Below are 23,746 nucleotides of genomic sequence, written 5' to 3'. Positions count from 1 at the left end.
CCGGCTCCTCCGAAGGCATCAGGAGGAGCGAGGGATACTCACAAGGAGGGATGCGGGGAGTCGCTGCATATCCGGCTCCGCACTGCCTCCGGCTCGGCTTCCTCGGCGCTGGGCTTGCGGGAGGAGGGGAGGGCTGGGGGGGGCACCCACGGGCTAGGGGTGGGCAGGGGGGTGGGTAGGGGATGGCAAGGTCAACCTGCAGCCCCCTCCCATCCCCCCAACCACGCTCCACGCAGGAGAGCTCCTCCGTGTCTCAGCCCTTTTCCTTGTGTGTGTGTGTGTGTGTGTGTGTGTGTGTGTGTGTCCCCGGGACGTCACCTCCTGCTTGGAGCATCCTGGTAGCGCTCTGCTGGAGAAGGGCATCTCCTGGGCCGAGCGGCTTCCCCGGCCATCCGGAGGGGATGCTCGGCCCGACCCTCCCCAACATCACCCCCAGAGACCTTTGCAGTGGGGACTTGCTGCAGCTGGGTTGTGGGTTCGTTCCCGTGGGCCTGGACAAAAACCTAAAGCAAGTGTGGCAGGGGCGTGTGGGGACCATTGGGACTGCGTGACAAGGGGAGGTGGTGGCAATGCAGTGCTCTGGTTGTGGGGGATGAATGAAAAAGGGATAAATCCTACATGGGGGGTGATAAATCCTGGTGCACGGAACAAATCCCCATGCAGGGAGCTCCCCGGCAGCAGGGCACAGGGCATGCGGCTGCTTTAGGGGAGGGAGGTGGGGGTGTCACGAAGGATGGATGAGCCTGCGGGGATCTGGCCGTGCCTGGACTTGGCACAGGATCAGGGAAGTGCTTGCTGCTTCCCAGTGCTAACTGCCCGGGGAGCTGCGTGGAAACCCGATTCTGGGGTGCTGCAGTAGCGTCCCCCCAGAGACGTGATGCCGAGAGCAGCTGGTGCCACGCAGGGACAGCTTGCAGGTCATTTGGGAGGACACAGCTGTGGCATGGGGAGGGTGAGGACATGAGGACATACCGTGTCACCCACAGCAGCCAAACCTGGCCCGGCGCAGGTGGCTCTGAGGCAGCAACCATGTTGGCTGAGGCGCCGGGGAAGGGGAGAAGAGAAATCCCCACAGTGCTGGAAACAGGCTGGTAAAACAAAAGTTCGCACGAGCAGTACCTGCAAGGGAAGGGAAATCCTCTGGAAATGCCTTAAGCCTGCCCACGAAGTGCTGAGCTAAGAAGTAAGGATGGTAATTCACTCGGCTTTTCACAGGCAGGTTCAGCTCCTGTGCAGGGGCAGCCCATGGGTCGGTGTGATGCGAGGGGACTTCTTGCGTGGCCACAGCACTCCCAGGCTGGAGGGGGTCCAGTTTCCATGAGGCCTGTTTAATCTCTCTGAAGGCGACTGTGCTGGTTAAAAAAGGAGAAATTGCCCTTTGGTTTGGGATTTATCACTTCTGGAGTGGTGTTGGGTCCTGCCAAAGTAAAGAGGGTTTTATTAGGGCTACGGCTGCCTGTGATGAACCCGGGTCTCTCTCCAAGAAGCTGCTAAGAAGCAGAAGCAGCGCTGGGGTGAGAGTGATGTTCCTGTGGGATTAAGAGGTTTGCAGGAGAGGCAGAGCCATGGCCAGCTGTCATCAGCTTTTCTGGAAGGCTTGGACAAACCCAAGCAATCCGCAGCTGTGCAGAGCATCCTTCCCACAGGCTCAGGAGGAGCAATGAAACCCCTTGGATGCAGATTGCTGCCTGCCATAGGAGCTACTGCTGAGCCTGCTGTTCATTTGTTTGCAAAAGTTGTGTAAGTAGGGCTGCTCCTCTTCTTAACATCAGGCAGGGATGGAGGGTGAGCAGAGAAAAAGGTCAAAGAGAGGGTCTGGAGGAGGCAAGAGGAAGCAGCAGGGTGGTGTAGGGGAACGTGGGATCAACAGAGGTGGGCACATTCCCTGGTGTGAATAGGGTTGAAAGGCCAGGGAGGTTGGATGGCTGCTTTTTCTTTTCTCTGGGTATCAGGTCATCCCTACAGTTTGCAAAGCACATGTGGGTCTTTAGGTTGGTAATTCATCATCTTTCTCAATGCTAAGTGTGAACAGTGAGAAGTTTATTGCCATGGACCACAGTGCTGCATATATGCAGCATCACCGGTTCGAAAACCATTCATGTCACACTTCAAAATTAGGGAACTGACTTTAAAAATAATGACACAAGGAATAAAAATCCCTCAATATTCTACATTAATTTAACACTCCTGTTTTGCTGGGGGTCTTTAAAGGTCATGTGTGAAAGCCCTCAACTATAAGGTCTAGGACCACTTTCCTTTCAAGATAAAAGCTGGGGTGGGTATGAATAATCACCTCTATTACTGTGGCATCAAGGCCCACATTCCCTTGTGATAAGCATGGGACAAACAGAAGAGAAAGATGTTTCTTGCCCCAAAGCAATTCTCCTGTAATCGTGTTAGAGACGTGGGCTGTAGCATAATCAAGTGCTGTAAGACCCGTGAGAAAGTCTTCCATCTTAAATACTACTCCAGCTCTCTGGAAAACCAGTAGCAACATGCCCTTGCTTTTTTCCAGAGGAGAAAGTTCATAACCTCCTGAGTGCTCCTTCCTATTCCCCCTATAAAATCCCTCAGTGGGTTGCTAAGCCCCATAAGCAGTAAGGTGCCCTGAGGTTTGGAGAGCTAAATCCCATCTCCCCACTCTCCCTTGATCTCTGTCTCCTGTCCTCTAAGATGTCAGTCTGCACTCCACTTCTTTTCCCTCCCAAAGGAACCTAAAAATAAATAAATCCAAGAAAGAGCGGAAAAAGAAAAAGCCACCAGCCCCCAAAACAACGTGCTTAGTCATTCATGATGAGTAAAAATAGTTTCCCAAATGAACAAATCGCTGAGCCAACCAGATGAGCAAGTCATCTCTGTAAATGAGGGGTCTCATCCTCCTTCTCCTTGTCTGAATGGGCTTTTGGCAAAGCCCTGAGCAGAGTTCGCTGGAGAAGTATCAGGCCCATGAAGACACCCTGAGGTCAGGGCCAAGTGCCCTACTATTCAAGGGGACGTGTAATGAGAAAATGTATCTTTGCATCAGTGGAGACACTTAATAAAGAGTGAGTTATCAAATTGTCATGTGCATTGCAGAGACAGTGCAGTAAATGGGGGGCTGGTGTAAAGCTGAGGATTTTCCAGGCAAATAAGGTGGGACCACATGCAGGCTGCTCACGGGGTGGGGTGTGCTCTGCTCCCTGCTGGGAAAGCATGGGTGGACAATCCTGGCTTCTCCAGCTCTTGGCCAAGATCAAGCCTGTGATTGTTCCCACTGAGACATAACGTTCAGTACTCACAGCACGATTAACGGCTTAAACACAATCCCCCCAGCAGAAACAACGCCCTTGTATTCCTGTCGATAAATATTTGGCAGCGGATGACTTGTTCTCCCCTTGGGCTATTGAGGAATGGTGGGCTGCATGATTGGTTTTCAGGATCCAGCCAGCCCTTTTGGGTTAAATCCATCTCTTTAACATAGGAGAACAGCTGATTGGGGTATTAAGGCATCATGGGGGAAGAGAGGCTCAGGATGTGCCAGTGGGGAAATCAGTTAAGCTCTCTGTGTGCTTAGATCTGCGCTCAGAAGACGGGATGGGACTTGGTTGCATCCATCTTGCTTATGTAGATGATGCTTTTTTTCAAAGCAGGGATTAGCTCTTATCTTCCACCTGGCACATGGGGCCTTCATTCTGCATCAGTCTGCAGCTCCCGTGCAGCAGCACTAGAACTAAAAAATCACACAGCCAGGCAAAAGGGATGGATTTTTCCTACATTTTGAAAAAAACCCCCATGTTCTTCCTCACCGGGCTCTGGGAGCATAAGCTTCACATCCTAGTGGGTTTTGGGTGGACTTAGAAACTGGAGTCTCGCTTTGGCCACTACAGGACCACTCTATGTTGCCAGTTGAGCAAGAGCTTGTTCTAGCTGGCCCAGAGGCCCAGGAGACAGCCGGAGCACCCCATTGAAAGACAACCTTGGCAATACTCAGCCAGGGAGATGTGGCCCCAGGAGAAGACTGTAGGCTAGGAAAGATGCTGGGCGCTGTGGCACTGGGTTGGGCAGGTGACACTGTCACATGTCACCCTGCAGAGGCTGGGTTATGCTTTAACACATTGAAAAAGGCAAATGCGACAGTCTCCCAGCATCTTTCCTTATCAGAGCGAATGGAAGGACCCCTTCTGAAACATGTGTGAGCCCACACAGTTGGGTGACCAGATGTACTGGGACAACAGGTCAAGGAGAAAGAGTCTCTGGACACTGAGAAAGAGTTTGGCATCTCAAACTGCTTAAGGAAAGACCACACTCAGAGTTAAGGGAGGAAATACTGTATTTTCTTTTCCATTTTCTATGATGAGACAGTAATTCTGACAGCAAATTAATAATAATTAAAAAAAAAAAAAGTCACATGGTTAGAGTTTGGTTTAAAAATGCAAATAAAAGGGGAGGAGGCCCATTCAGGGAAGGCTACGATGACCCACTCCTCCAGCCTATCCTAAGGTCGGTCACTTGGGGCACAGCTTTGGGCCATGCCCTCTCCCCAGGCAGCAGTCTCCTGCCTGCCTGAGGGCAGACATCAGCCCAGCCCTGGGTGGCCACAGAGGCTGCAATGCAGATGGCATTAAGGCATTGCAGGCCCAGCAGAACCGTGGCCCCATGGCTCGCTCTGGGGCTGCGCTGCACATCCCACTTAAAGCTGAAGCTGTTCAAAACCTGCTGCCAGCTCCATGTCAGGCTTCCCCCCCACCAATTAGCTCTGTTTAGCAGGTTCCCCAGGCTGAAGAAATCCTGCAGCTGGGAGACAACACAGCAGGACTTGGAGGAGCTCTGGGCACTTAACTGGTGTGAAACCTGGGCTCTCCAGAGAGGTGTCGAGTATCTGCTGATTTCAGAGTACATACAGATTTGGTTTTTGGTAACATGCTACTGTTCTCTAGCCAGTCCACAACAGATGTCCTTAGGCGTCCAGATGCAGGGTTGCAGGTGAAGACTATGAGCAGGCAGAAGCAAGCTTTGGGAGAAGCATTTGTCATGTGTGGGGTTGCAGGGGACAATGCAGGTGTCCCAGGTGTGCCCACGCCTGTCCCCACTGCCCGTGCCGACCCCTCTGTGGCACCAGGCATGGTTATGAAGCCAAACTGACCAGCTGAAGCGGGTGGGGACAGGGGATCCGCAGGCTATGTACGCGCTGTTCTCCCACAGCTCACCTCGGGACCTCTTCCCCACCTGTGCCTCTGAATGCGTGGTGAATTTAATATTGGGGACGATGTATATGCAGCTCACTGGGCATAACCATCTGTTCACCCACTGCCCAAAGACCTTCCTCAGGAACTTCCTTGGCCCCACCAGTACTGCTGAGCTTCAGGGCGCCAGGATCTCACTGTCTGTTTTGCCTGGTCTGGGGTCACAGCTGGTGCTGATTTGGTCCTCCTGCCACCCTCAGCTTTGCCCCTCATCTGCTGCCACTCCCTTACTTCAGGACCCGATCCAGAGCCCTGGCAAACAGAAGAGTCTTTTTCCCCCAGCACTGGCTGGAATTCTTGGCAGACTCTCTTCTGCTTTCCAGTACTGCTTAGAACTCACTTTATTGTCCTCCCAGATGCACCAGTGTTTGCCTACTGACGCCAGCCCAGTGAAGCGAGCGGCTCAATATGCTCAGATCTCACTCTCCGGGAGCATCTGCGAGTACAACTAAATCAGCTACTGCCTCTCCAAAGCAGGATTGTGCCTCACTCCATCTGCAACACAGGGTGGACATGAACAGAGCTCTTACTAGCATTAGTAAGGTGGAAAACAGGGAAGGAGGGTGTTAAAAGACAGTTGGGTTTTGTGACAGGGCAGCAGGGAAAGCAAATACAAGTCCAGCAGCTGCCATGGCACCCTCCGGCCCAGGCTGCTTGCTGCCTCTGCCAACTGCCTCGAGTTTTGAGCAAAGTGCTGTGAATAATGTTTCCAAAAGGTCTTATGTGGCTGACAAAACACCTACGGATTTTATCAGTGTGATTTCAGCTTGTAGAGCACTTAGTTGCTTTAGGAAACATTATTCTCAACTCACTGGCTGCGGAGGAAGCTGGGAAGATCCGCGGTTTGGGGAACCCGGGAGATGTTCACCAAACTCAACAGAACCTGTGTCAAGTGACACTGCTCAGCAGAAAGCTGGGCCTTCGTGGCCATGAATTCAAGTGACCTCTATTAAATCCTATCTTGACCCCCTTTATATTCATATTCCCCAGAGTCCCACTGGCTGGAGCCCCCCTACAAATCCCTGTGCTGTTAGGTCAGGCACATGGATGCCATGCCTCCAGCTCTCTCATCAGTGCCATCACTACACAAAAACACACCACCAGAGCCCTCTGGCTCTGAAGCTCAACCTTGGGCATGCTACCAGGACCCCCCGTTGATCCAGCCTGGGATGTGCTCTCCTAGGACCAAGCCAGCACAAACCTGTTGAGAAATGACCTAGCGGTGGCTGCCTCAACCCATCGCAGAGGGTTGATGAAGACAGACTCTCTCCCACCTCCCGCTCCCCCACTTCATCAGTGAAAAAGCAAGAAGTAAAGAATGTGTCAGACAGCATTCCCTGTCCCTCTCCCCCAGTGCAGAAGCCCAAACCCAAGAGCAGCCACACAGCCTCTCTGCAGGAACAGAGGTGCCAGGGGCTGGCTCCAGCTGCCCCCCAGGAAGAAGACCAGGGCTGGGAGATGCGAGAGGGCCTTGTTCAGCTCTGAGAATCATTCTTAAAGACAAATACTTCAAGACCTAGCAGTAAAGCAAGGGGCTACTCCATCTGGAGTTGTCAACTAGAGACCTCCCAGCACCACTTACTCAACGGAAGGGAAAAAGTAGCTAGCAGGGCACTAATGACTATTCTCCATGTAATTTTAAGTCTAGTTCCATTTAATTTACTTTTTTTTTTTTTCCATTCCACTCACTGTTTTTCTAATCCTGGTAATCTTTCTCTATGGCTCCTGTGCATGTGTGTAAATGTGTGTGGCAGAGGCAGTGGGGGTCAGGTGCTTAGGCACATTTGGCAAAGCCAACAGAGTCGTTATCACGGTCAAAGACGGTGTAGTAGGGACCGATGAAGACATCTCCCAGGATCCAGAGTGGCCCCCCAGGAGGTGGGACATCCAGGCCTGAAAAGCCACTCAGGCAGATGGTCTCTCCTTGTACAGAAACCTAGACAGAAGAGTGAGAGCTTCAATCCAAGGAGTCCCCCCTTCCCTTGACCTCGCAGGCTGGGCAGTAACAGCCCACTGCTTCAGCCTCTCCCAGCCCGAGATCCACAGCTTGCCAGAGTTAACTCCCAACCTGCTGCCCCCACAGCTCCAAACCCAGCTGCCCTTCCCAGAGCCCTTATGCACCAAAGCATCGTGTAAAGCTGCACATACCCATAAACCTCCCAGCCTACGCTGCTCTGAATTAGAGCTGTTGTTGAAATTCTGCACAAAATGGTCCTTGCAAGTTAACTCTGATGGCTTAAATGCCAGGCTGGTGGCCTCTGTTACGATAAGGCTGGCCTCACGGCACCAGAATCCACCAGGAAAGGGCAAAATGTTTGTAGACAGTGATGAAGCAGCCTGCCTGCTCTTCCTCTCCCATCCTGCTAGCCCTCGTGAGCATCACACAGGAGGTCTCATTCCTCCAGGACTCTGGTGAGGTTGCCTGGGTCCATCAGCAGTGCCACCACACCATCACCCCAACCTTTCAGACTTTTTCCCAAGTGCCAGCTCCAGCCTTGCTTTTGCTCCCCTTACATTTTGGATTTCATGGTTGAGGTTTGAGTGAAGGAGGCAAAAGTGAGGCCTTGGGGGAGAAGCATAGGGCTGGCAAAAGCTGCTTGGACGTACCTTGAAGACGTACTGCTCTCCAGTGAGCTGGTAGGGCTTCCCTCCTAGTGTTAGTGTGACGACAGGTAGAGATGACACCTTATCACAGGGGATCACGTACTGAAACGGCAACAGTATAGGCTTTAAATGGCAGCTCCCACACCCTGAGGAAAGGGCAGAGTCTTGGCCAGGCACAATCATGTCTTTGCTGTGGTCTTCCCCAAAACTAACTCATCTCAGGCTGCAGAAGAGGCTTGAGCTGGGGTAAGTGGGCTGCTCCCTGCCCAGGGCTGCCAGCTGAGGAGCCAGAGGATTTTAAGGATGGGGATGGAGTCAAAGGATTCTGGGTTCAGCTTTTGGCTCTGCTGAGCCCCAGGGCGCAGCAGCTGATAGGGCAGGGCTGGGGATCTGTGCCAGGGGCTTTTCCAGGAGCACAGGCTGGGAACAGAGAGCAGAGGGAGCAGAAAACCGGGGCCTCTAGAAGCATCTGGGTGCAAAGCAGGGCGTCAGCATGGACACCACAATGGCTGTGGACTCCCACTTTCCCAGCTCGGCCTCACCTGGCCTTTGATGAGAGGTTTTGCACCGATGGCTGTCTGCAGCTCCTTCACTTCCTTGGTGGGGCCGGTGATGAGCGAGGTTCCTGTGTCCACGATGGCCTCACAGCCCCCTTTGCACAGAGTCAGCCCGTTGGCAACGTCCACCCTGGGGAGAGAACAACCATTAGTGGCCTCCCAGCAAAGACTGCAGGAAGCAGCAGGCAAAGAGCTGAAGATGGCTGAGCCTGGGCAGTATGTAGGCACGGAAGGGAGCGCTGCAACAGACGCCTGGGAAGGACAGACACTCAGGAATCTGCTGCAGCACCGACTTAGTGCACAGACCCCCTGGCTCCCCCTTGCCTGCTCCTGACTGAGTGGGTGCCTTGAGCTGTTACTGCATTTGTGCAGAGAGCCTGGGCTGCTTGCTGCCTGTGCACCCTGGCTGCTACCTGCCCCCAGAGCAAGCACCGCAGCTAACGGGCACGTGAGCCATCCAAGGGCGATGCATTAGGGACCTGTGTGACCTGTGCTACTGCGCAAAGGAAAGGGTTGAAGGGGTGCTGTGACAGCTGAGGGGGTCACAGGCAAGGGAAGCGTTCCTGTGCATCAAAGAGGCAAGACAGGAGCTTGGCTTCCTCACTTGCATCACATTTCACAGCAGCACAGAGAGAAAAATCCTTCCAGCCACCACAGACCCTTGTCTGCCACACTTTGCCAACGCGGCAGGTCTGGGGGAAGATGAGCACTAAAACCCTGCACTGGGGAGAGATGCGATCCCCAGGAAAATGACACATTCTGATCACAGGCCACTTTTAAGTTCCCATCACGTGGGAGAGCTCAGAATAGACCGTGGGGCTGGCGGTCGGCAGCTCAGCCCGCTCTCCTCCCCTCTGCTTCCAACAATGTGTGCTGATTGCTGCACTGTGCCCTTCAGTCAAGGGCTGGCTTCCTGGGGCCTCATCCTGCTCCTCCGGAGCTGTGTGCACGTGAGCCACACTGCTCAGGCCTCACTGAGAGCTGAGCAAAGCTGGGGTTTAATCCGTAGGACTTGCCCTGTCATCAGTGAGGACACGCTGACGTTTTTCCCTGTTTCGCAAAGGTGCAGCAGGGTTTTCAAGGGCCAAGCCATAAACAAGAGAAACGGATTGTGCAGAACATCTCCTGCCATTTTCTGCTTCCCCTCCCCTTCCAGCAACAAACAACCCAGTCTTAGGGTGGGATTTAAATCTGGGGGCTTTTTTGGTGTAGATGTGTTGCAGGGATAGAGATGATTCCTTTTGGGGGAGTGTATCAACCCAGCCCCAGGCATGAGCTGTCCGCACATGTGTGCCCAGGCACGTAGTTGGGTGGAGGGGGGACTTACGCATCCATGTGGACCTGCCAGTAGGCCTTGCGTGTGACGTTGACCCAGCTGAAGTCGCCACTGTAATATTTGGGGTCAGTCCCTCCCAGGAGCAGCTCGCCACCGGGCTGAGCAGTGGGGTCTCTGGAAAAAAAAAAAAACAACAAATCTATGAAGATCAGGGGCAGGGCAAGAACAACCTCCTCCACGTCCTCCCAAAATATAAGCTGGTGTGCTTGTGGGTGAAGCATGGCATTAGCAGCACTGGAGACAGATGACTTACATTGTGCTATAATACATCAATAGAAGGACAGATACTGCTGAGATAGCCTGGGTGGGGAAAAGGGAATATTTTGGCCCAGCCAAAGCATCCTGCAGCTTTTCACCCGGTGCTTTCTCACAAACACCTGAAAAAACTTGCTGCAGAGAAGGGGGATAGCAAAGGGGAACTAAGCACTGACACAATGACCCTCCAAATAATCAGCTTGTAACAAGCCCCCGTGCAGGGCTGGCCATGGCTCATGCAGTGTTAGGTTATCTGCACTCGACTCCGCACCAGCCAACAACCTCGGAGCAGAATCCTCAAGGTTACTGTCAGATAAAAGCTCGCTGCCGAGCAGATGGGAAGAAATATGGTGATGGGGGAGGGCTGGCACTTGAACAGCCAGCAGCAGCCCTCTCTGCCCTCCCTGCGTGCTACTTTTTGGGCTGATGTAGTTCAGAGTCCCCCCTGTGGTGCCAGGAAGGTGAGGGGGTGTCCTGGGGGGAGTAACAGTGGGTGGGAAGCACTGGGAGGTACAGAGGAGGATTTCCTGGGGAGCGAGGGAGCGTTAGCCCCATCATTAGTGATGACTGGTGGGGGGGCACACTTGCCTGGGAGGTGACACGGTAGTGGCCACGTGGCTTGTGGATTTTAGCAACAGACTGGAGCTGTGTTTACCCCCTAATGGGGACTGCACTAGCAGCGTGCAATCTCATGATCGCAGCCCTGTTTATTTTTATTTATCTTTTCTCTGGGAACAGCCTCTGTCTCTTCATCGGTTAAGAAATCTGGCAGCAGATCTACCCAGCTTTTTATCAGCAAAATGGCTCAATTGCTCCTTCCCCTCTTCTGACTTCAAAGCAGTAAACAGAAGAGATTTTGGCCCAACTGTTCCAGCAAGGAGACCTTGCTGAAACTTCCCCAGCAGTGCTGGCCAGGGCATAAACCAGCACACAGCAAGAGGTGCTACTGGGAGACATAACGAAATGCCCAGCTGGGCTTGCCCTTGCACTAACCGCTGTGCCACCAAACCCAACGCTACCTGTTCAGGTAGAAGGAGAAGATGTTTTTCTCAATCAGCTTCTGTTGCATGATGTTATCAAAGAAAGGGGTGACCTTGTCCACAGAGATCCTTGGGAATGCCATGCCCAGGATGCCATCGAACTTGGCAGCGATGAACGTGATTCCTGGCTGCTTCACGGCCTCCCCGAAGATCTGGTTCTTGATTTTCAAGTTACCGAGCTGAGGGGAGATGGGGAGGGAAGGGAAAAGCAGATTGTAAAGAAAACTGACTCAAGGGACCAGAATGGAACAGGATCTCACTGAATGCAGGCTGTAGTGCGTCCCTCAGCGTGCTGCCACACTCCTGCCAGCTCTCACCCTTGCATTTGTAGGCAGCTGCAGAAACCAGACACCCTGTTGCCACTCTCCTTGGCGGGGGGGGCAGGGAGGCCACTCTGGCTGCCCTGTGGCACCTCCTCAGCCCCTGCAAAGCCCAGTGCACCCCTAAAGGCAGCAGCCCCCCTTTGCCCACCTCACTCATCCAAAGGGCCTTTTGCTGGGTCGCAGCACTGGCCACGCCATTTTGCAGGTCCTCCTCTTCGCACAGAGGGCCCTGTATCCCTTTGTGCCCCCTACATGCCTTCCTCTGTCGTCTACTTCATCCCCTCCTCCCAGTCTGAAAAACTCTTGTGCTGCTCCTTTAATCCTCTTCCTCACCCTGGACATCTTCAAAGTCATGTCTGTGTCCTACCTTCTTGGGTGCTGAACCCATGCCTGGCTGAGAGCATGAATCCCTCTCACCTCTGTCAACAACCCTTGTGATCTCTCCTACTCAAGAAACATCCCCAGGATATTGCTGCAGCTCCCGAAGAGCCACCAGCCTGCAGAAACCTCCTGTGGGAGGGGAAAAGACCCAGCCAGGACAGCAAGACTGAGCCTGAAGCATGAAAATAGCAAGTGGAGCACTGTGAATGCAAAGGTCACCTCTCTTGCCAGCCATGAGAAGGACTGGCGTTCCCCATTGGAAAGCTGAAACTGCTCACAAGGGCAGATCCCCAGAAAGAAGGAGATCGCAGAAAGCAGGATAGCTCTGCTGACAGGGAGTAAGATGTGTCTGCTGGCTCCTGGCTCTAACAGTTCTGGAGGTTTTGGTGCTTCTGGCTGACCATGGGCAATTTTAGCATCCATGCTAGGACAATTTCAGCCTTCCAGCCTGCAGCCAGCAGCCCTGTAGTGAACTGGGCTGGACTGAAAAGCTGGCCTCTCCTACCTGATGGCAGATAACGATCCCTGTAAATTACTAATATCTCCCCAGGGTTAGACAGCGCAAGGCTGGGATGGGTGGTGCTGGCTTTAACGGTATTGGAGGATTGTGCTAGGAAAGGGCGATCGAGCCTTGCAAAAGCTAAAAGCCACAGGGCAGGATGTGGGGTGAAACAGCTCACAGCAACACATCCGCTCGCCCATCCGTGGCGAGCGTCCCAGTTAGACACTGTGGGTTTACAAATGCCACCACTCCACTACTCGGCACAGCTGGTCCTGCAGCACCTCAGCAACTTCAATAAAGCTTCCACTTAAAAAAAAAAAAAAAAAAAAAAAAAAAAAAAAAAGTAAAATGCTGATAAAACCAAGCACCAGGTTTGTTTAAATATTGCCCTGGTTGCACGTCCCAGGAGGGAGGCAGATACCTGCCCAGTGGTGGGATCCAAACATGGAGTGACTGAAAGATCTTTACAAGTGGATGATGGCTGCCCCGTGTCCGCCCTCCCGTGCTTTGCAGAGAGGTGTTGGCACCCCGCAGAGTGCCTGGCCTCCTCCTTAGCATCCTTGCCCGAGCAGGCAAGCACTGGATGGCAACGGCAGGCTAGAGGTGAGGGCCTTCACAGCATGGTTTGGCACCAGGGCGAGGTGAGGAGGGACGTCTCCTCCACAGTGTATCTGCACTGCAGCCCCGGGAGAGACCTCATGCCCCACAGGCAGCAGTATTTCCTCTGCTGTCCTTGAAGGACAGCCCAAGGTCGGGCTGTGATAAAGGGATGAGATGCCAGAGCAGCAGAGGGCTGGCTGGACCTGCCGCTCTTTGGGGAGCAAGCAGCACTGGGGGGTGTGATGCTACAGGGCACCATTCCTCCACAGAAAGAGAGAGGACGTTCAACATGAGCTTGTCACCCTCTCCAAAAAAAAAAAATTCAGGGCTGAGGGACTCTGAACCACCTGCCAACCAGCACCTTTTGGTCAGATGCCAGTGATACCACAGGCCGATGTGGCTGCTTCCATCCATCGGGATGGCCGGAGCCAAGAGGGTCACCCTGAAGGCTGGTTCAGTCTGCATTTCCAGGCTACACCTGACTGGGGGCTTGCCTATGGGGTGTTGTGCATCAGAGGAAGCATCTTGGTGTCCAAGCTGAAGGTCCCTGACCCTCCGAGTCACATGACACTGCTCAGGCTCCATGCAAGAGTTTCTCTTGCTTCTGCCCAGACAGAAACCAAATGTTACAAGCTGTGCTGGCTGCCAAGAGCCAGCCCCGCTTCCCAAATAAGCTCAGGCACAAAATCCTTCCTCTGAGCCGCTGGGAAGTGGAGAGCTATTTAGTAAGCAGGCATTAGGTTGATAATTACAAAAAAAAAAAAAAAAGAAAAAGCTGCAATTTTCCTTCTGACTCACTTCAGCCCCTGCATTAAGCTGGAAAGTGCCTAAACCAGCCCACACTTTCACAGGACAATAAAGTTTGCTGTTTGCCTTGCTGCCCTGCTCCATTACTGGGACAAAGGCTGATACCTCTGCCTGCTCCATCTGAATTTTGCAAATCTAGTTTAAGAGAATCCATTAATGCTATGTACACGGTGACTTCATTTGGCGAGAGCTGCAGGAAGGCTCGGATTGGCAGCTTTTTTTGTGGCAGGGTGTTTCTAAGCCAACTGAGGGATGCAGGAAACAAATGTCATGAAATAAAACTGAAACAGTCCTAGAGCTTGGTGGGCTGCAGGAGGCAGAGAGCAAAATCAGAGGTGCAAAGGTGCTGGCAGTCCCTGCGGCTCTCCCCAGCAGCCTTGTCTGCACTGATTTTCAGGGTTCTGGCCCATCAAAAGCCCTCTCCCCCAAGAGGGTCCTGCACCCAGTCTGAGCTGCTGACACCTCTGGGTGCAGTGCTGAGGCAATGGCTGGTGCTTCCAGGCTAGCCTGAAATTTCCCTGCTATAAGGACAGGCTACAGAGTGCTCCTTGCATGAGCCACCCACTTTGGGCTCCTCTTGCATATTTTTCTTTTGATTCCAATGAAACTGGTAAGCCAGTACTTTTCCGAAAACCCCAAATCCCTAGATTTATGTGCTTATTTCAAACTTTTGCTTCATCTCCCCCATGCCAAGCAAGCATTTGCTCTTATCCCTGCCAGGAGACCAAGTAATCTGGGAGCACGTGTGCCACTGATGCCTGGCAGCTGGCAAACTCTCACAAGCATCTGTACCAGGGAAGCTGTCGGGAAAGGCGCCCGCCCTTCACAGGGCAGAAAGCTCAGCCTTTGTTCTCCGAACAGGAAACGATGAGAAGCAACCACCAGCAACTCAGCTGCCTCAAGCTGTGCCCTGAACGCTGCTGGGGAATGCCCCCAGGTGTACACAGCCTTTGCAAACCTAAGCACCAGTTCTTGACATGAGACCAGGATGGGGCAGCGAAGAGACCATTTCTGGCCAGTGTTTGGGCAGCTGCCCGTGGGGATGTCCACTACCATGTGAATATTGGCCAGGAACAAGCTGGGCACCACCAGCAGCTTGTGTGGTGGTGCTGGTGTGCGCTTGGGCTGGGAAATTTCCAAGGTCAGGAGGAAGAGGGTGGGAAGGATGGCCAGAGACCATTGTTTGCAGGGCACCATGCATGCAGTCCACACTCCTAGCCTGCTGACCTCCTGATTAATACCTTCCCCCTTCTCTGCCTGCCTTGGTCATTGTCATCTCCTCAGTTATCATCACCACCTCATTTCAAAGCACTCAGAAACACGGCGCTGAAGCATGCTCTTTATGAGTAGGACACTCAAGAAGGGAGACCCGTTGAAATCAAACAGCACTGAGCACTCTGCCAAAAGCAGGCTGGGGCAGCTCAGGGCAAGGGGAGTTGTTACTCACCGTGACAGTGTCCTGGCTGAGGTACCCGGAGAGGCTCCCCGTCCCATAGTGGATGGCGAACTCGGTGCCGTTTTCCACGTAGGTGCTGGATTTAGAGGCATCATACTTGTGGTGCAGCACTGCAGCCAGGGAGGGGGACACAGGGGGACATACAACATCAGTACTCCTTGACACCTAAGGGCTCCCTCATACCTAACCCCATGCCATGCATCCAGCTCATCTGGACAAATGGACCCTCAAGGATGCGAAGGTGGGCCTGAACCCAGCATTTGCATGCCCAGACCACTTTAACAAAGCACTTCTAACGTCTGGGGAATTAGGTGGGCAGATACAATTTGCCTGTTAAATCGGATTTGGCTACCGGGTATTAAAAGCCTAGAGAGACTACGTGGCTAGTGTGTAAGGGTGCATTAGGCAGCAGAGCGAACGTCCCGCCCTGTGCCATGGAGAACCAGGGCGGCTTTAATTATAGCCTGCTCTGCGCGTGAACATTTTCACTTTGTGGATTTATCTGTTTCTTTTACTACGAACAGCTGGAAATATTTTAATACGGTCAATGTTTTTTGTTCAGAGAGGGCTCGAAATATTCTTTTATTTGCAGAGAAGAAGGGCTTTCCCCTAGTCTAAGCTGCTTTTCCCCTTGGAAGGGTTGGGAACTCTAAGATATGCCTGGTTTTATGGCCAGGCAGATTCCTCCTCCACAGATTCCTCCCGAGTCACGAGGTGGGCAGCGGCGTGTGGCTGGCTCAGCCGGCCCGGCTCCACAGCTGCTCACAGAGCAGGACAGACAGTGGCTGAACGAACCCACCGAGCCCTACGGGAACAGAGTGCTAGACGGGGACTTCCCTGGCCAGATCCTGGCCTGGCAGGGGGTCAGGCTCGTTGCATACTCATAAAACGTCCCTTTGGTCCCAGCACCTCCCGTGCCACTGCCTTGAGAAACCATCTCCTTGCTGTAAATCAGGAACCTCCAAGACAGACCAGGTCTGGACCTCGCCACCCTACCAGTGTCCTAAGCCTCATTTCACATAAGCAAAAAGGTCTGTCTCCTCTCCTGGCACTACCTGTACAAGAAGTCCAAACTTCCTCCCCAGCCCTGACGAGCACTGTGAGCCACCTTTCATGGTTGCATTTGTTGGCTCCACAGTTTTCTCCACTCTGCCTAAGCAGCACAGCTGGTGGCTCTCCAACGGCATTTTGCCCCAGGTTTGACACTTTCAACTGCAGAGGTTTATTGCGTAGGAATGCCACAGAGCAAAAAAACTTGTAGTCCCTAAGATGTTCTCATCTCATCGTGTCTACCTGGCTCTTGTTAATTATAAATCTATAAGCATGCACGCACATGCTCCATGCGGCAGTAAACCAGAAACTAGGACAGTTTGTATCAGATCTGGCAAGAGGCTGATTTTTTTTCACCAGCGTTGCGCAATGGGGCAACAGCAGCGTCAGTCTATAATTTGGGGAGAAACATCCCAACCTGTGATGCTGCTCCCCAGCTGCAGGGCCAAGGCTGTTGGGGAAGGTTTGAAGCTGTGCGTGGGTGACGTCGAGGGGAAAAAACAGGAAGGGAGTAACAAAGGGTGGATGCGGGAGGTTGGGATACTATTTCCAGCTCTGCCCCTAAAGAGCCCATCAGGCTCTGGCAAGCCCTTTCACACTGCTGCCTCGGTTTCTCCTCTTGCAATGCCAGGATCTGCATTTTGCAGGGAAGGGGAAGCTGTCGAGCCATGGCCGGCACAGGGGACACTTACAGCAGGCGATGTCCAGCAGGTGACAGTGCACAGATGGCACCCAGAGGTTGGAGGAGCCAGTGTCGAAGACCACAGTGAACTTCTGGGGGGGGGTCCCAATGCCGATCTCACCGTAATACTGGGCCTGCAAAGAAGGAGAGAGGAGCCATAAGCAGAGGTGGTGGGCTAAAATCAAGGATTAAAGACTCCCCAAAAAATCTAGGATTGAAAAAGGGACCAGCTTCTTATCTAGACACTGCCCTCCTCTTGTTTTTGGCAGTGATGGGCTCCCAGCCTTTGTCCTGGGTAAGGGAGGCTCCCCTTCGGTGTTCACACCTCATTAGAGCAGGTGTGAAAAGGATAAATCGGGGTGGGACTAGTGCTTGCGGGGGAGGATTTTGGGACAGGGAGACAAGGCACGAAAGAAGGGGGAAGGTCTGCAGGTGGCATGTGGTTCACTATAGGGAAGAGAAAAAAGATGGGAAGAAGGCAAGCGAAACACCTGCGCTATTTGAAAAGCTGAAACCGGCTGGGTAGCTGCTTTGCTGGCAGGTTTGCAGAGAAACTGTGGGCTGCAGTGAGAGCAGCTCTGCCTGCCGCAGGTGGAGGTACGGCTGCTGGGGCTTTTAGTGTGTGCTGGCAAGCCTCTGGGGTGGGGAGGAATAAATAAATGCTCAGTCCCGAGTATCGGAAGACTTCAGAGGAGCTGGAGGGAGAAAAGGGCATGAGAAGCACTGCCAGAGAGAGATTTAGGGTTGTGGGGTGAGAGTCTGGAGAAGTCCCCATAACACTGATATCCAGTGGACACCCTTCTGCCCTGTGAGTGCACCTCTCTCTACTGGGACTGGAAGAAACCCGAGATTTTTGCAGGGCATCCCTCTCTCTGGAGAGGAGAGGATGACTTGGGAATACTCAGCAAGTCCTGGATGGACCCATTTTTCTCCAGCTCTCTGAAAGGAGCAGAGAGCTGTGTCGTGCTTGGTGAACAGCTGGATCGGGGCCCTGGAGAGAAAGCCGCTAGCAAGTGAAGTCAGCCTTTGGCTTTTCCAACCCCCCCTGTGTACTTAATCAAGGGGGGGTGGGGGGAAGAAGAAAACAGGATTATCAAAGCTGCTGACCTCCTGTGCGCTTAGTTTGCAAGGGTTGCTTGCTAAGTAATTAATAATCCATTGCAGTTAGCTGTAATGGGGAGGCAGCACTTAATTCCAGTGGTTCTGTAATTATTGCTGGGGCTTGAAAATTAGCCCCCAGTATAGGGGCCCCGTATGTCACACACAGCCCCGCAAGGGGTTCCAGAGGCTGGTGGAGACCACACGGGGTGATCTAGGGCAGGTTGTGCCTTTCATCCTAACAGCTCCTCCAGCAGCATAAGCATTTTTGGCGGGGCCAGGGGACCCAGCAGTCCCTTATCTCCCACCGAAGGTTGGGATGGTCTCTGAGACAAGGGAGCAGAGTCCTTGCCTGAGTGGTGGCTTGACCTGCGGTCGCAAGACACAACAGTGTGGCGCAACGACTAGCACCCTGGCTTTCGACACCCCAATTAAACCACCCGCAGCCCTTCCCAGCACAGCCCCGGCAGGACGGTGCTGGCTGGGTGACAAGAGCACCCGGGGAAGGGGAGCTGGGGGAAATACCCTCAATTAACACCCAAATATCTGGCGCCAGCTTTATTCTGCCAGCCAGTGCTTGCATCCCACCTCCACCAAGAACCACAAGGGTACCCTGTGGGGAACCCAGAAATAAGAAACCCCACATGTATCTGGGAGCTGGGCACGGCCAAATCTCATGTCCATCTGGCTTCTCCTTTTATCACTGCTTCCACCATGAAGGTCCCTTTGCTCCCTAAGCTGCTGAGAAGGTGGAGGTGCAGGGTGGCCTTTCCCAAGGCTGTGCAGAAGATGAAGTATAGTGAGAGAAAGGGTCCAGCATCCCCAGTCCTGTAGCAAGCTGGTGCCCAGTCTGAGCCCTCTTCCCCCACCCTATGCTTGCTTTTTTATGTCCCAGTGCCCCAAGGAGTGGAACATGTTTTTTATGCCTCTGTCTTGCAGGAAGCGGAGCCCAAATGAACCAGATGATGCTAGGAAGGACCACAAATGAGCAGGCCCCTATTTACAATCATCAATTAGTGACAAAGGGGAAAGGAAATAGGTCACAGAAACTGCAAAGCTTCCACTCAGGTGGCAGTGAGTTGTTATTATTACTATAATAATTTTTAGTATTAGTATTTTTAGTTAAGCAATGATGGGAAGCAACTTTTGGCAACCACCCACCAAGCCGTGGGGGTGCATGAATCTCTCCTATGGGATCAACATCTGGGCTGTGGCAGGATGGTGAGGCTGGCATGTCCCACCACCCCCCGGGGATGGGTAGCCCCAAAAGTAACAGCCGCCCGTCCGGCATCGCACTGGGCTCAGCTGCAGTGGGGGGGTGTTACTCACATCCATGTAGTTCTTCAGGATCTCCGGCGTGGGCTCAGCCAGGTCGGCAAAGCCCAGCCTGAACTTGAGACGCTGGGTGAGGGCGTGCATGTCGGGGATCTCGCTGCCCACCTCGTTGAGGACCCGCCGCATGGAGGGGAACTTGGTCAGGGGGATCCTGCGAGGGGAGAGCAAACAGCCACCTGTTAATGGGGGTGCAGGGGGACCCCAGGGAGGGGGGGTGGCACGGCTCCACTCAAACAAGGAACCCGCCAGCACGGAAGGGACGAGGTTTGGGCTGGCACCAGCACCAGAGCGGACCTCTCGCCGTGCCTTGCCCAAACCCGCAGGATGGGTGTGGGGGGAAGGCAGCATGTGGCCGCCAAAGGTCACTGGGAATAGGGGAACCCGGGCCATCAGCCCTGAACCCCCACCTGGGGGGTCCCGGCTCTTCTCCCCTCTGCTGTAATGGTGGGGGATGTGATGTGCCTGCGAGAGGAGCCCGGAGGCCATCGCGGCACCAGCAGCTGCCCCACGTCCCCCCCTGTCCCATCCCCACCTCCCCCGGGGCTCAGCCCGGGCCCGGGGAGCCCCCCAGGCTCACCTGATGAGGGCCGCGCAGGGCCCCGCCACGGCGAGCAGCAGGAGGAGGCCGCGGGGCCCCATGGCGGTGGCTGGGGGGGAGGACAGAGGCCGGAGGCTCCCGCCGCTGGAAGGCCGCGACGCCGCGCCCGCCTGTCCTCCGCCGTTTTGTAGGAGCGGCGGCCCCTCTCCAGGGATTTTTCGCGTCAGCTGACGGTCTAAAATTGCAACCGGCGGCGTCACGTGAGGGCGGGCGGGGCCGGGGTGTGTGTGTGTGTGTGTGTGTGTGTGTCTGGGGGGGCACCCGCGTGGGGTGCGGGGCCGGGAGTGCCGCCTCAGCCCCCCCACCCCGTCCCCGGGCCTGACCCCCGGCGCCTCGGGCCGTGACTCAGCCTCCGGGACCCGGGGGATAAACACCATGAGCGACATCACGAGGTGCCCGCCCGGCCGCGCGTGCTCGCTTTTGTCGTGTCTTTCACTTCCTCTTTGTTGGGTTTTTGGTTTTTTTTAGTGTTCTTTCCAGGTTTTCTCGCTTTTCTGTCTTCCTTAGGGAGGTGGTGGGGGGGCACTCCCCAGCCAGCAGCCCCCTGAAGCCCTGCTGAGCGCAGCCCCCCCCCGGCCTGGCGAGGGCTCGGCCTGCCAGGACTTGAGTCTCCCCCCTGCTGCCACCAGTGGGGTTTAATTTGGCTCTCGGGGATGCCTGCACCCCCCGGCCAGCTCCATGCTTCTCCCTGGCACACCCCCACTTTGGGCTGCACTCATCCCTCCAGGCTGGGTTTTTTTTGGGGGAAACGGGCATATCCTCAACCATAGCTTGTTTGCGAGGGGTCAGGGGGTGCCAATCCAGATGTGCCCCCCCCCCAAAATGCCACTGTGGCGGTACCAGCTCCCCTACAGCCATCGAGGGTGGTGCTGGTGCCATGCAGAGCCCAGGGGGGGCACCGGACACCAGCAGACCCTGAGGTCCACCCTCTACTCCCCCCCCAAATGCAGGGCTGAGCATCAGGATGGGTTCTCTGCCACCAGTGGGGTGTCACGGCAGGGCTCAGAGGTGCCACCCCCCCAGCTTGGGAGGCAGTGGGAAGAGCTAATCTCTGCCCAGTTCACCCCAACTGAGCTCTTACGGAGCCATGAGACCAGCTGGAAAAAAAACCAACCAGCCAACCAGATTTACAGACACTTTTTCTTCCAAGTCCTGATCAGGTCTAGGGGTGTTAGTTTTCTGCTCCTGCTTGTGCCCAGCCTCAGGGACAGGAGAGCAACAGGCCTTGGGATGTACTGGGCACTGCTGGAGTGGCGGGGTGTCTGCCCCTCACCACTTCCTTCGTGTTCATGTAACTTCTGGAAAATCGCTGGGTCATGTTGCTGGCACCTTGCTTGTGCCACCTCCTCCCCACCCTCCCTCTCCAAGACGCTTCCATCCTCCCGCGGCCTCCCACAGCATCCTGCTGCCCCGGGTCTGTGCCTGCTGCCCCCTGACTGTGGTTGTGCCCAGTGTTTTTAGGGGATACTTCTGCCCTGGGCTGCGCTTTGTCCCACTAGCTCTCCAAACTGCCATGCCTTGGTCAACCTGGGGGGGGGTATCGGGAAACCTGTTGCCTCCCCATGGGACACGGCACCCATTGGAATGAGGTTTTCCGGAGCGATGGCCAGAGGCGTTAGCTGAGCCCGCTGCATCCCGTTATTTCGGCCAGCCCCTACTTCCCTCCTGCCCTGCGGGCATGTGGTCAAGGCAAGTGCCACTGACCCTGAGTCAGCAAAACACGGCATCCTCCCGGCCCCGCGGCGCTGTGTGACTCAGCAAAACCCCGTGTGGCTCTTTTCGGGCAAGGAACCAAGGCATGGTGGGCCCCCACATCTGTAGCCCGACCCCAGAGGCATCGCTGCTGCCGTGGGCTCCAGCTCGGGGGTACCCTCTTGTCCCCCAGGATACGGGCAGCCCCATGAGTGCCTGCGGGTGGGAGTGGGTGAGACAGAAACTAACCCAGCTGTGGTCCCACCCAAGCAAACCCACCCTCCCCGAGGGCTCTAAGCCCCTTTGCAAATGTGCTTTGCAGACAAAGGACAGTCCTGACGCCAGGCCCGGGGCTCCCCTGCACCCTTTCAGGCTCTCCCAGAGCCCACGGTGGAGCCGGCAAGATACCAGCCCTCCTCCCTTCTCTTTGAAGTGGTCGGGAAACTGTAGCCAGCCAGGCAACATGCAACTGGCCCCACAGCTCCTCTGCAAGCGTTTCCAGTCCAGCCAGTCTCTCCCAGCATCTCGTGGCTCTGGAGCAGGCTCAGGGATGGGTGGTGAGGATGGCACACCATGCTAGCCCTGTCCCATCACACAGTGCACAGCAAAGGCTTCCAGCAGGGTCAAGCAGTCCGGACCCAGTCTGTGTCTGTTTTCTTAATTCCAAGAGATTAAGGGCAAGCTTTGCTGTTAGCAAAGCTGTTATGAATGAGCCTTTGCTTGGGCTTCGTGGTACCCGGGCTTGTGTCTGCACCTGGAGCTGCCCTCATACCAACACAGGAGGGTTGCTGCTTTTAGACGTGCTTCTCTAAGTGACTTATGTATCCATTACACCGGTGAGCTCAGACACTTCCCACTGGTTTACTGGGAAAAAGGGAGGATGCGGCCATGTTGGGGAATGTGAAGATACTGATCCTCTCCTGGGTGCTCACTGGGTGGGAAGGGACAGGGGAGCTTATCCCCAGAGTGTTTAATTCGGCTCTGGCCCTTGGCACCAGTGGTTTCAGAGCTGACCTTCACACTGGGGGACCAGTGGCCCCAGCAAGGAGCAGGATTTCTGCCTTTGGGCTCCCTCAGCACCCCCGTGAGATGTTTGCCCTGATGTCAAGGCCTTGAGAGGTGCAGTGGGCACCTCAGGAGCTAGGAGCATGTCTGGATATTTATAGGCTGGGAACATTGAGTGTTGCACCACGTTATCTTCAAAAGAGAGACTGGCATGAGCCTGGATTTAGGGATTTTTACGCATTTTTCCTTGTTTGCAGAGCAAGAGCCGGAGTGCTGTGGCTGAGACACCTGGAGCAGTCAGAGACGTGTGAGACATGGCTGAGGGACCTGTCCCTCCTCGCTCCTATTTTTGGCATGGTGGATGAACCCCTTTCCTTGCCAATCTGTCTCCTCGGCCCCGCTCAACCCCCTGGCTCCAGGGGGTGAGCTGGAGCACCGTCCTCCGCAGCCACAGCAGTGGGTGTGGGGTGACGCGCCCCTGGGAGCGGGCCATGCTTTCGCAACCTCGATCCCTGCCGGAGAGGATTCCCAAGGGGACGGCTGAGTGACTCAGTCCCAGCGGCTCCCGCAGGGAGGAGCACCCCAGCCCCAACCCTGGGAGATTGGTGTCCCCATCCACAGGTGACACTGGGGTGTCCCACCTCACCTTTGCCGCATGACCACGGGCTTGATGCTGCTTAGTTTCAAACTCTTTATTTTTTTGGGGGGCTCTAGCAGCTCCTCCGTGTGCAGTCTGGCAGCACTCTGGTGGGGATGCTACGGTGACCCCTTTCTCCTTACATATGGCTGTGTGTTTGCCTTCGCCCTTTCCTTGATGTGGGTTTGTTTATTTATTTATCACGGTGGTAGCCAATGCCCTGAATTGCAACGACCAAGGAAAGCTTCAGTTCAGAAATGCCCATTATTTTTTGGCCAAGAGGTATAAAATGCAAAGCTGCAGGTGGGATTTCTAATTGACAAACATCTTCAAATTCACAAAAGATGGGTTCGGGATTTTGCAGCTCGTTGCTAAAAGACAAAAGAAAACTGTTCCTCAGTCTGAGCCTAGCAGAGCCTACAGGTGCACAAGCCTGGGCAGGTCTGGTGCAAACACCCTGACTCCGACTCAAGGTCCCAGTGCCGGTGTGAAGCTGCTGGATGCAGCTAATTAGCAGAGCCTGATTCACCAGCCCTGAGCCCCCGAGCAGTGCCATGGTAATTTTT

At 54.5% G+C, this 23,746-nt stretch overlaps 1 protein-coding gene and 1 long non-coding RNA gene across 3 annotated transcripts; one reads left to right on the top strand and one right to left on the bottom strand.

The window, feature by feature from the left end:
* Positions 1-4,291: 4,291 nt before the first annotated feature.
* On the bottom strand, positions 4,292-20,232 carry CTSD (cathepsin D). 2 transcript variants are annotated; one of them, XM_074917798.1, is made up of 9 exons: positions 19,826-20,232; positions 19,243-19,399; positions 16,826-16,949; positions 15,012-15,193; positions 10,994-11,193; positions 9,711-9,833; positions 8,369-8,513; positions 7,830-7,928; positions 4,292-7,158 (listed from the first exon to the last, which is right to left on the bottom strand). In XM_074917798.1, exons 1-9 carry the CDS (start codon positions 20,230-20,232, stop codon positions 6,997-6,999), a joined length of 1,599 nt encoding a protein of 532 aa, XP_074773899.1. In that variant the 3' UTR covers positions 4,292-6,996. The 2 variants fall into 2 exon arrangements, with proteins under 2 accessions (XP_074773899.1, XP_074773900.1); XM_074917799.1 differs by having other exon boundaries at positions 15,075-15,193.
* LOC141965796 (uncharacterized) lies at positions 20,098-23,347 on the top strand. The gene is made up of 2 exons (XR_012634515.1): positions 20,098-20,238; positions 22,801-23,347. It is a non-coding gene; the product is annotated as an uncharacterized LOC141965796 (long non-coding RNA).
* Positions 23,348-23,746: the final 399 nt, after the last annotated feature.

This window comes from Athene noctua, chromosome 14, assembly GCF_965140245.1.
Source record: "Athene noctua chromosome 14, bAthNoc1.hap1.1, whole genome shotgun sequence".
In the NCBI taxonomy this organism is placed as follows: Eukaryota; Metazoa; Chordata; class Aves; order Strigiformes; family Strigidae; genus Athene; species Athene noctua.
This window is presented reverse-complemented; position numbering and strand designations above follow the sequence as displayed.